Source organism: Canis aureus, chromosome 18 (genome assembly GCF_053574225.1).
Source record: "Canis aureus isolate CA01 chromosome 18, VMU_Caureus_v.1.0, whole genome shotgun sequence".
In the NCBI taxonomy this organism is placed as follows: Eukaryota; Metazoa; Chordata; class Mammalia; order Carnivora; family Canidae; genus Canis; species Canis aureus.
The window spans coordinates 45919556-45932004 of record NC_135628.1 but is presented as its reverse complement, the minus strand read 5'-3'; the positions used below and the strand labels follow the sequence as shown (position 1 = coordinate 45932004).

Below are 12449 nucleotides of genomic sequence, written 5' to 3'. Positions count from 1 at the left end.
AAAATTAAATAACAACTTGATTAATATGAGATCTGGTTATGCTATTAGAGGGAAATATAACCAACATTTCTTCCTTCTTTAAAGGATTTTCCAGAAAAGGAGAAGTCCACAGCAAAGGCCCTGGAAGATGTAAAGGCAAACTTTTACTGTGAATTATGTGACAAGCAGTATCACAAGCACCAGGAGTTTGACAATCATATTAATTCTTATGATCATGCTCATAAGCAGGTAAGCCAAAATGAGAAAAGTTCTTCTCATTCCTAGATTTATACCTTCAGAAGAGAATGTATGCATTTGGCTTTATTTATTGTCATCTAAGATACTGAGGTGAAACCATTTTATTTATTTATTTCTCTGGAAAGGTTTTTTTCTGTTTAAATGCCAGGTGAAATATTTTTTTCCTAGAAGTATCATAAAACTGTAGGTGAATTTAAAGATTATCTAAAAGTAAACTGATATTTATTTGATAATTATACATATGGGGAAACCAGAACCCAGTAAAAATATGTCATATTTAAAACCACCTAACTAGTCAGCAGCAGAACCAGAACACTGGACAGAATCTATTATAAGGTTCTTTCAAAATTTCTGGGGTTTAGCAAATCCTAGGACTGTGGGGAAAATAATTCTTAATAAAAGGTTATATTCTCCAAAGAATACCCTCTTATAAGAGTTAAAGTGGTTACCTAACAGATGAAGCACTGCAAATGAAAAAACAACCAAAAACTCCGGCAGTTAAATTGAGAGGTAATTCAGATAGGAACGTTGCATTTCTTTTTCTTCAAAGGTCATATATATACATTATCAGTTTAGATATTCTATACACAGCTGCTAATATTCTCTATTTCCATCTCTCCGTGAAAGAGGAGGCTGTTATTCTTATCCTGTTAGATTTTATCTTTGTTGCATGAGGCTTGGAGATATTGGCCATTTAGGAATTGGGAGTGTTAAATACTAAGAAAGAAATCCCACTTGGCCAGAGGATTATTGCTGACAGCTGTGAGGAGGTGCATTTTCCTGATGCCAAATGGACCTGATATCTTGGAATCTGTGGGTAAGACTTGTGTAATCTAGACCTAAAATATTTATTCAGAGTAAACAACAATAAATATTTTGACTAACATTGCCAGTATTTACTGAGCACATCCAAAATATTTGGCCTTGAGAGATGGAAGGCATCAATTTCTATCTTTGAAGATGTGGCATGTATCTATACTTGACTGTATTTCTCAGACAAGAGCAAAAAACATGGGATAAACTGTTTTAGAACTGTGATTCCCAAATCTTAGTGTGCATCATAATCACTTTGGAACTTAATAATGCAGATTCCCAGACTCTCCTTCGAGTATTGTAATTCAGCAGTTCTGAGTTGGCCCCAGGAACTTGCATTTTAAAATGATATAAAATGGAAATTTTCAAAAATATTTAAAACTAAACTATGTGGCTACCACCTAACTCCAGCTCTGACCTCGTTTCCTTTCTACTACCACCCCTCATCGACCCCCACCCACCACCACCATATATGATTTTGAAGCAAATTCCAGATATCATATTACATCTGAAAGTATTTCAAGATGGAGAACAGTGCTTATGCAACATGGCCATTACCATCCTAAAAAGTAACAGTTGTATCTTAATACCAGTTAGTGATCTTGTTTCTTTAGTTGTCTCATAAATGATTTTTAAGTTTAGGTTTTTTGAAATCAGGATCCACAAACATCCATACTTTTGGTTGACATGTCTTTTGAAGTTTTTCTAAATATATATTTAGACTGTAGGTTTATCATTCCTTCTTTACATTTGACCTCTTGCAATTTATCTGCTGAAATAACTGGACATATTCAGGATTTTGCTGAATGCAATCCAGTGCTGTCTTTTTTTTTTCTGTCTTCTTTCTTTTAAACTGACTGTTACACGGAGCTGAACAAATTCCAGTTCATATTTTTTTCTTGGCAAAAATATATCACAAGGCATATTGTATCCTTCCATAAAGAGGCATATGATATCTGGTTGTCTCTATTTTTATGACTGTTTGAGAAATGGATTTAGATGCCACCAGTTTGATCCATCTATCATTAAGTATATCACTTATGTTTTTCCACAAATGGTTTTGTAGCCATAGATGATCATTTGTTTAAATCCCTTACTTCATTTGGAGTTGTAAAATGATTATTCTAATTCTATCATCCTTTCGCCATTTCCTAGATAAAAATGTGTATAAAGAGAAATTCCCCATAAGCATCACTCCCTGAGGATTTTATGTAGGTGGTCTTTAGGCTGTATATTATATATCTATATCTATATATATCTCCAGGATCTATATATATAGTATAGATAGGCTACACACACACACACACACACACACACACACACACACACATCATATATCCCCAGTATCTCTCTCTCTCTCTCTCTCTATCATCTATCATCTATCTCTCTATCATATATAGTATACAGATAGTGTAGATGGTATATATAGATACTATATCTATAGATACTGGAAATTTAGAGAAACAAGTAACCAGAGAAGGTTTTCATGGGATAGCTACACTTGATCTATGCTTTAAACATGCCTAAGCAGATGTTAAAACAGGGTGAAGATGGGATGGAATCTCTGATTGTGGAAACACAAGAATCTAAGGCAAGGAAATAAGAGAGCCTGGGCATCTTTTCAAAACCGTCCAAAGTATTTGGACTAGGAAGAGGATGAATTCTGCACAGCCAATCGGCATGCTACAGCCTCCCTGGTACTCTGAAACCCGCCTGATCCATTTCCCTTTTTATTAGTTTCTTCAGTCTTATTTCCACTGGCTTCCCAACATGATGAAAAAGCAACCTTTCCTCAATCCTTCTTCAAAATACATTGATTTAAGTGTTCTAGAAATTATATACTTAAGATACCAAGAGAACATATAAAACTGATTTAAGAAAGAAAAGATGAGAGGTGAGCTGGATTCCTAAAGAATGAATTGAAATTAACCATGTAGTTAAGAATGGTTGATCCTGTCCAATAGAAAACCTCTATCCAGGGCATCTGGGTGGTTCAGTCAGTTAGGCATCTGCCTATCGGCTCAGGTCATGTTCCCAGGGTCCTAAGATGAAGCCTCCTTTCAGGGTCCCTACTCAATAAGGAGTATGACTCTCCCTCTTCCTCTGACTCTTCCCCAGCTTGTGCTCTCTTTCTCTCTCTTGCTCACACTCTCTCTCAGATAAATAAATAAAATCTTTAAAAAAAGAAAAAAAAAAAGAAAGCCTATATTAGGACATGTGGCAGTTATAAAGCATGACCAATACACTGCAAAAGATTCACTATGGCTACTACAGTCACCGTCACTATCCTGAGGAGCTCTCTAAAACTCTTTGAAACTGTATCTCATTTCTCTCATTCTTCTTTTGCAATAGATCTTGCTCTCATTCTTCACTTTGCAATCTCTTTCCACCATTCATGTTTAATCTCACTCTTGAATCTGCTAGGGGCTTTGAACTGGACTCCCAACCTCCAGTATTTTCCCTCCTCCAAACCAGGCTATCCATTTATGGCCAAATTAATCTTAAACTACCACATTCAATGGGTGATGACTGACTTTTTCAAGAGTCTGAGCTACTTAGTCTGTCAATTCAAAATGTCCACGGTCTGGCTCTTGCTTCCATTTCCAGATTTATCTCCTGCAACTCCAGAATTTCCCTACAGTTTCTCAAAAGATGCCTTATGCTTTTCCACCTGCTCATTTTGGCTCATAATCTTCCCTCTGCCTGGGATGCCCTCCCATCTCGTGGCTGTATTTCAACATATACTCCTGCGTATTTAACACATGGATTGACAATTTATATCTGGATATTCAAAGAGCTGAAATCTCATAATAAGCTGATTTAACAGCATTTCCTAGATTCCCTTTGATCAAAACCTATTAACACTGTGCAGAATGTTGTCCAAGCTGCCCACTTTGGAAAACAATGGAATAATTAAATTTGCTGTAGATCTTGGAAGACTGCTTTCTTGGGTAATGTTGAAATACTTTTATCTAAAGATTTCTTTTTAGCCTAAAATTTTGACAATAACTTGAATTTTAAATGAAGCTGAGTTTACAATTTCCCTTTTAAATGAAACTGAATTTTATATACAGAAAAAGGAAGTATGCACTAAAGTAAAACATGCAAGTCTTTTTTCCCCCCAAATTCCAAAGCTAAATATGTCTATTTGGTTCTTGCTTCAGTAAGGGCTCTTCTTGATTGTGATGATGATTATAATGATAGTGGTGAGATTTGGCTGAGAGTATTTTTTTGGCCTGAGTAATATGAATAGCTTCTATAATTTTATTTTCCATGTGTGTTCAGACAAAATATCTGGCCTCTTCTGTTGAACTTCCAAGATGGTCTTTTCGGCATACTTCGAAGTGAATCTAAATTCACATAAAATTAATCCTGCTATTCATTAACAGAATAGCATAGAATTGGAAATGAGGAAATCTGAATTCTTATAATTATTTAGAATCCTTCAGTTTAATAAGTGATTTCTAAAGCTTTTGTATTGTCTTGTATCTAAATAGCAGTATCATGTGTTATTTTATTACAAAGATTATATTATTCAGAGATATACTGTAATTCTAGAGAAGTAAGTCAATACATATCTTTAAAGAATAAAGTAAAATAGTCTGAGATTCATAGCTTTAGATTAATTTCATTGGGTATTTAATATTATTTTTCTATAATTTGATAAATAAAATTAAAACATTTTTCTTAGGTATTATTGGTAGGAAAGGTAGCTTATCAGTAAAAAAGGCTGAATTTTTTATATTTATTCAACAAGGAAAAAATTAATTTCTAGCTTTGACAACCCAATTCTCTACATAACTCATGTTTTTGGGAATAACTCAATTGTTTTAGCTATTGCTTTGAACTACTTATAATTCCGTGTAAATGTTGAGCATTACTACTGAAGCAATTTGAATATATATACAAATTACAGTCACTTGAATGAAGAGAGCAGTATAACTATTAACAAAGCTAACATGCTAATAACAACTCCTTGTGAGACTATCCACAAGTCATAATTCCTTTCTCAAGATGGTGAGTCATAGTGTATAATACTGAAATGAAAACCATACATCCTCACAGGCAGCAAAAATCTCTCCTGCCCCAGAGACATCCTGGCTCATCTCAACTTAGATAAAACAAAGGAGCCTGATCCCCATACAAATAACCCATAAAAATATCTTCAATAATAAAAAACAAATCTACTTTTAGATCCTCCACATGTGACATTTAATCCTCCTAATCTTCGTTTGCTTCTCAATTGGATTTGTTTTCACTCAGGAGGAGCTGTTCACTTGTCAAACCTGAATTTGAACTCCAACTGATTTATTCTTAAAATATTGTTTTGGATTCTCCCCAAACCTACCTGCTCAGGATAAAAGAACAGAACAGAATCATCTTTGCAGTCTTGTCTCCAAGAGGAAAAGACATCCAAAACTGCTAAACAAATTCAATCCAATTACCCCATGCTTGGTTTCTACAATTTGATTTATATTTTCTCCAGATACTGCCCAAATTAGCCTGATAATATATTTCAGCATAGTATGTTTCAGTTACCAGTCCTCTTAATGTGACAACAAAACTTCAAGGTCTAGTTAGTTTGTAGGGTCAGCAAGATTGAAGAAGTGTAACCTCAGGTATCTGAAACGGAAATTCTCAGAAACATACGTTGGTATAATAAAATACTATTTATCTCTGTTTGCATTTTGCGTTCTATAAACCCAGCTTTCTAGTATATGTATATTCCTCACTGCCCCCACCCCCACCCCCTGGAATCACTCAGCAGAATTTGGAACTTTCATTTGCAAAAAAAAGGACAAACGACCCAAAGCTAATCTTAGCTTCTGACTCCTAATTTAGCTCTCCTGAAATACTGCTGTCACCCTGGCTAAGAGGCTTTTTGATCTTAAGGTTGTCTCCTGACTGAAAAATAAATTAAAAATCTATATTCTGGCTCTTTCTGTATCTCACATGTGCCAAGTGCTTTCTTGCTGTAAGGCATTACGGAGATCTCTCTGTAATGTTCTGCCATCTGACACTCAACTTTTTGGCTCTCCTCTTCATTCGTGGGGTAGCTCAGTGTCACTTTCTCCAGGGGATGTCTCCTTTCTGCTCTACCTCAAGTGGACAGTTGTCATTTCTCCAAATCTCACTACCAGTGGTGGGCAGACTCCGCTTATGCTGGCTCTCCAGAGCCATTTGTTCAATATATAAGAATTCTGTGAACTGCTTCTTAAACCATCGGTAGCTTGAAATCAACCATGGTTTGTGGTGGGACATCCACAAGCACTATAAACAGGACATGTTAGGTTTTGTTTGATTTTTTCCAGAGTGTTGGTATAGCAGCACACCATTGCTTATTACTCTGTAAAACAGTTTTTTTTTTCTTTTTGATTTTTTTTTATCCTCTCCCCTCTTTCCTGCCATTAGTTCCACAAGGAGAGTAACAGGGTACTATCAGTTCTATTGGTCATGTATCCCTGTCTCTGTAAAGTGTAGAGCTATGTCTGGCACATAGTAATGACTCCATGAATAGTTTTTAAAAGAATAAGTAACCAAAGAAGTAAGTTTCTATAAGTGACCGTGCTACTCTGTCTTACGTCAGTATATTCATCCACCATTGATTAATTACTACTAGTGTTATTGAGAAATAACTGACATATATTAATGTGTAGATTTAAAGTGTATAGCATGATGGTTTGATTGACATATATTATGAAATAATTATAAAAGAAAAAAAATTCTCTTTATGATGAGAACTCCTAGGATTTACTCTCTCAACAACTTTTCTGTGCATCCTATAGCAAGGTTAGCTATAGTTATTATGTACATTACATTTCTAGTAATTATTTATCTTATAACTGGAATTTTGTACCTTTTGACCATCTTCCTCCAATTCCCCCTCCCTCCACTCCACATTTGGTAACCACAACTCTGATGCCTTTTTCTATAAGGTTATTTTGTTTGTTTTTAAGACTTAACATTTAAGTGAGATCCTACAACTTTGTCTTTTTCTGCCTTATTTCACCTAGTATATACTTTTAAGTCTCATCCACATCACAAGTGGTAGGATTTTCTCATTTTTGTGGCTGAATACTATTCTATTGTTTAATGCCCATGGATATTTAAGTTGTATCTACGTCTTGGTTATTGCAAATAATGATTCTATGAACATAGAGGTGCAGCTATCTTTTGACTTTTTGTGTTTTTTGAATGTATTATTGCCAGAAATGGAATTATTGGATCGTATGGTACTTCTATTTTTAATTTTTGAGGAACCTTCACATTATTTTCTTTAGTGGCTATAACAGTTTACAGTTCCACCAACTGTACACACAGGTTCTCTTTTCTTCAGATCTACACCAGCATTTATTAACTCTTGTCTTTTTGATGATGGGCATTTTAACAGGCATAAGATGGTATCTTATTGTGGTTTTAATCTGCATTTCCCTAAGGTCTAGGAATGCTGAGTATCTTTATTTTGTACTATTGACCTTTTATATACATTCTTTGGAAAAAGGTCTGTTCAGGTCTGTGGCCCATTTTTTAATTGATTTACTTGGGCTCTTTTGCTCTTGAGTTGTATGACTTCCTCATATATTGTGGATATTAACTTTATCAGAGACATAGTTTGCAAATATTTTTTCCCATTCCCATTCTTTTCAGTTTGTTGGTGGTTTCTTTTGCTGTGCAGAAGTATTTTGGTTTCATTTAGTCCCACTTGTTTAATTTTATTTTGCTGCTTGTGTTTTCAGTGTCATAGCAAAGAATTCATTGCCAAAAGCCACGTCAAGGAGCTTTACTCCTGTTTTCTTCTAACAGGTAGAATTGTGTCTCAGCTCCCTTGTCTGGGTGGCAGGGAAGGAATGCTCCAGGCAACTCTCAATTTCTTGAACAAGTTTGGGCTAACTTTAGCCTTGGCTATGAAAAAATTCCTCTGTCTTTGTGTTGCACAGAAACCCTCTATGCCCTGTACTGGCTTTATCTGAGGGTAATCCATTCTGTCCATGCACCTCTACTCAAGCACCTCTGGGCTGCACAGCATCCAGGAGTTACAGCCAGCCATTGGGGTCAGATGTAGCCTGGAAACACTCTCCATAAACGGTAGGGCTATGACTCAGCTCCCTGCTTGGATCAAGCAAACGAGGCATACCACAGAGTTCCCTGGCCAAAGTATACCGTTGATATGCTTCTGCAAATGAGGATAGCCCCTGGTTTGGGTTACTCCTTTGCCATATCAACTCAGTCCACCAAGATTTCTGTGCTGGTTGTTGCAAGCCCCTTCTTCCTTTTCTTCACAGGCACATTCCCAATAGCTGAGCCCACAGATTCCCCTGCAGTACCTGTAGGGCCAGATCAGAGTTGGGGCTCTCACAAGTGACAAAACATGCTGTGGATGGTGGTTGTCCGCCTCTAGATTCTCTTTTTTCCCCTCTGAAGGATCCAGAGACTCAGGGGAGATCTCTCCACACGGTACTTCACTGGCCTGGGGGAGAGACATATTGTCAAGGTGTAGCTGCTTCTCTTTCCCTTCCAGTGTGGTCTACCTTGGTCTCTGAGGTGTGGGGGGGTGCTTCATGTTCACTCCCATTTCCTAGAATTATCTTTGTGGTATCGTGTTTTTAAATAGTTGTTAACTGTTCTTGTGAAGGGGAGTGAAATTAGGAACACCTTTAATTGCCATCTTGGTGATGTCACTCCTTAATCTCTTCTTAAGTAGAGACAGTGGATGTTGCTGTAAACAAGAGGGGACCCCCTAAACCCAAATTCTTTGTGATTATTGAAGAAAAATTGTCATGAAAAACCCCTTTTAATAATTTAGAAAATATTTGAGCTCATGTAAATGTTGATGCGGTGTACCCCTTTTAAGAATTTTAGACTTTAATTGTAGAAAATTGCTAGCCTTCAAGCAAGCAAATGATATGCTCAGATTTGTGATTTAGAAAAATAAATCTAGAAGTAGTTCAAGAGATGGTACACAAGGAGAGAACTTGGCTCTGTGATCAGATATGAGCCCAAAAGCCCAAGAGAGATGATCAGAGCCATTACAGCAGTGACAAGGAGAGAAAGTGAGAGGAGTGCATTGAAAGATTGTCAGTGGCTTGAAACACACGAACACATGCTCTACATCACTAATAATCAACTAAATACAAACTTGGAGAGTTTTTTTTTTAAGTATGTCAAATATGATAAAAGAATGTTACTATCCAATGTTGACAAGATGTGAGAAAATAAACACTGTCAAACAATCCTTGTGAGGATATGAAGTGTTTCAGTCTTTTGATGTTCAGTTTGGATTATTTATCAAAAGCTTTAAAATGGGAATTTTCTATCAACAATTCCATCTGGCATGTATTCTAGGAAAATAATCAAATGAATTGCAAGATTTGTGTATAAGGATATTTAAAAGAGAAAAATACTAGAAGCATTCTAAACATAAGATGAAAAAACAAAAACCCTGAGAGACCAAATTATGACACATATAAATGGGACTACTGTGTAAAAATTAAAATTGTGTTTGGATCTATATTTTACACAAAATTTAATTATTAAAATGAATACTTGAATACTTGTTTATTTATATTTTTAAGAATTGTTTTAAATATTTATTTATTTGAGAGAGAGAGAGAGAGTAGGAGCAGGGGGAAGGGGCAGAGGCAGAGGGAGATGCAGACTCCCCACTGAGCAGGGAACCCAATGTGGGGCTCCATCCCAGGACCCCCAATTTCATGACTGGAGCAGATGCTAAACTGACTGAGCCACCCAGGTGCCCCTGAATGCCACTTTATATAAAAAATTAAAGAGGGATGCCTGAGTGGTACAGTCATTTAAGCATCTGATTCTTAGTTTCGACTCAGGATGTAATCTCGGGGTTGTGAGATCAAGCCTCATGTTGCGTTTCACGCTCAGCATGGAATCTGCTTAAGATTCTCTCCTTTTCCCTATGTCCCTCTCCCTGGTTTGCTCTCTCTCTCTCTCTAAAATAAATGAATAAATCTTAAAAAACAAAACAAAACAAAACAAAATGAACCACCAAACAAAAAACACAAAAATTAAAGAACACAGACATATAGAACAATGAATAAAAGTATATAGTAGCAATTTGGTCCGTATCTTTTTAGAGGAGTCTCTAAACATTTACATCAAATCATAAACTTGTATAAAACATAAACATAAAATGTGATTGTGTTATATATACTGTTCTGCTTTCATACATTTTCATTTATATCTTTTCAGTCCATAAAGATTTATATTCTATTGTGTTGTTAAGTCAATATTCCAAATTTATATCGTGGTGACTTGTAAATTGTTTTTTCATCTGAGCTTCTTAGGTGCTGTGATTACTTTATGATTATGTTTTCTTTATTGTACATTTTTTTTCCCGTGGAGTTAGAAATTGCCTAACTCTTAGATTTGCTCAGTTTTATACAACTGCCTATTACTAATTTATCTCTGAACTATCTACCATATTAATAACAAAGTCTTAACAAATAACATCAGATATATGCGGCAATAGGTCAATTCTGTTTTGATTTCTTCCCCCTTCTTATTTTAGAGAAATGTGTGGTAGAGTCCTCTGTCTTTTGGCTCTAGTCGGGCTAGATTGTGCTCTACTCTTGCTGCACAGCTATCGTACTTCTTATCATCATCCTGTGACTGCTTTTGCTTCTTTCCAAGATTGCTTATTTCTCATATCCTTGAACTCATGACTTCCCATATCTTATTTCCTCCTCCCTGTGGAACCTAGTCTCCACAGCTTCCTATACACATGTTAAAAATTGGGGGTCCATGTCTATCAGTAAATTCAAATGTGTTTATTCTCCTCTCATACTTAATTTATTTTTCAAACAGTTTTCAGCTTTTAATCTTGCTATTGAAAAGTTATATCTCATTTTGAGTCCTAATCATTTTTTTCTGAAAACTTTTAGATGTGTCTCGCCATCATTTCTTCTCACAACAAACATTTATTTACTGCCAGCTATGGGCCAGACACTGTTCCACATACTGGGGATACAGTGAGAAACTCTCCAATCATCTCCATCCTTGTGGAGCTGACATCATAGTTCATGCAGGAACACAGAAAAGGGAGAGAGAAGTAATAAAATAAATAGGGCACTGGATAGTCATAGGTGCTATGGGGGAAAATAAGAGTATAGCATGTAGGGAATGCTCTGGGAAAATAGAATTTTAATTTAGAGTTTCATTAAGGGTGAAGACCTTAATGAAAAGACGATAATAGGGCACCTGGGTGGCTCAGTGGTTGAGCATCTGCCTTCAGCTCAGGGCATGATCCCAGGGTCCTGGAATTGAGTTCCCCATCAGGCTCCCTACAGGAACCCTGCTTCTCCTTGGGCCTGTGTCTCTGCCTCTCTCTGTGTGTCGCTCATGAATAAATAAAAATCTTAAAAAATAAAAGGTGATAATAGGTAAAACTCAGAACATACAGGGAACTATTGTTTTATCTGAGGGACAATATTCCAGCCAGAGGGAATATTACATGTCAGGTCTGGGAATTAAGGCTATGCACACTGTGCCAAAGACTTAATATGCTAACATCCTGCAATGACCTGCTTTGATATGAGTCACTTTTCAATACTGTGCAGGGCATCCCATGGAATATTTCAATTAGAAAAGTCATGTCATTTGTTTTGGGAATTTTTAAATACTGTATTGGATAATTTCCTCATCTGCTCTCTTTCTTCTCTTCCACGATTCTCTTATTTTGATATGAGAATTCCAGCATGAGTTTTCCAAGTTCCTTATTTTTCTTACCATTTTCAGTACCTTCATGTTTATGTAAACATTATGGGAGATTTGCACAATTCCATCTTCCAGTTTCCCAACTGAACATTATTTCATATTGTATGTGTGTGTATTTGTGGGGAAATAGTGTGAGACAGAGAGAGAGCAAGCAAGTACTCATTTGGTTTGATCTACAGTTCACACACTAGAGGCATTCCTCAAATATTTTGAAGTACCCAGCTGTTTACCTGACATGCTCATTTATAACTGAGGGACCAAAAATTTGATTGGAAAGTTTACGTGTATGGGTTGAGTTTGGAGGGAGGCAACCTTCAGTATGATGTGATAGGGTAGTAATATATATATTTTTTTTCATTGAGTGACCTCCAAGTGTCAATATCTGTGAAGCTTTTGGAAGTTGTGAACAGAAAAGAAATTTGAAATCTCACTTGTATGCAAATTTTCACTTAATCTGCTTATTTTAAATGGTTTTATAGCTTAGCCCTAAGCTGTATCAGATGTTCCTAAGTCTAAATCCTACCTGGTTCGGTATCTCCAGAGAGCAAGCCTCAATTTTCTGCCAGAGTAGGCTAGGGGACATGCTGGCCTGTCTGCTCTTTTGTAAACTTTAACTGGTTTTCTTATTTCAAGTCCCAACCTTTACTTTTCCAGTT

General features: G+C 36.2%; 1 protein-coding gene across 1 annotated transcript in view; it reads left to right on the top strand.

The window, feature by feature from the left end:
• ZNF804B (zinc finger protein 804B) overlaps positions 1-12449 on the top strand; it is a 493317-nt gene that overhangs the window by 398686 nt on the left and 82182 nt on the right. The window contains exon 2 of the mRNA XM_077857064.1: positions 85-228. Within this exon, the coding sequence (XP_077713190.1) occupies positions 85-228 (144 nt within the window). The remainder of the gene's footprint in view (positions 1-84; positions 229-12449) is intronic.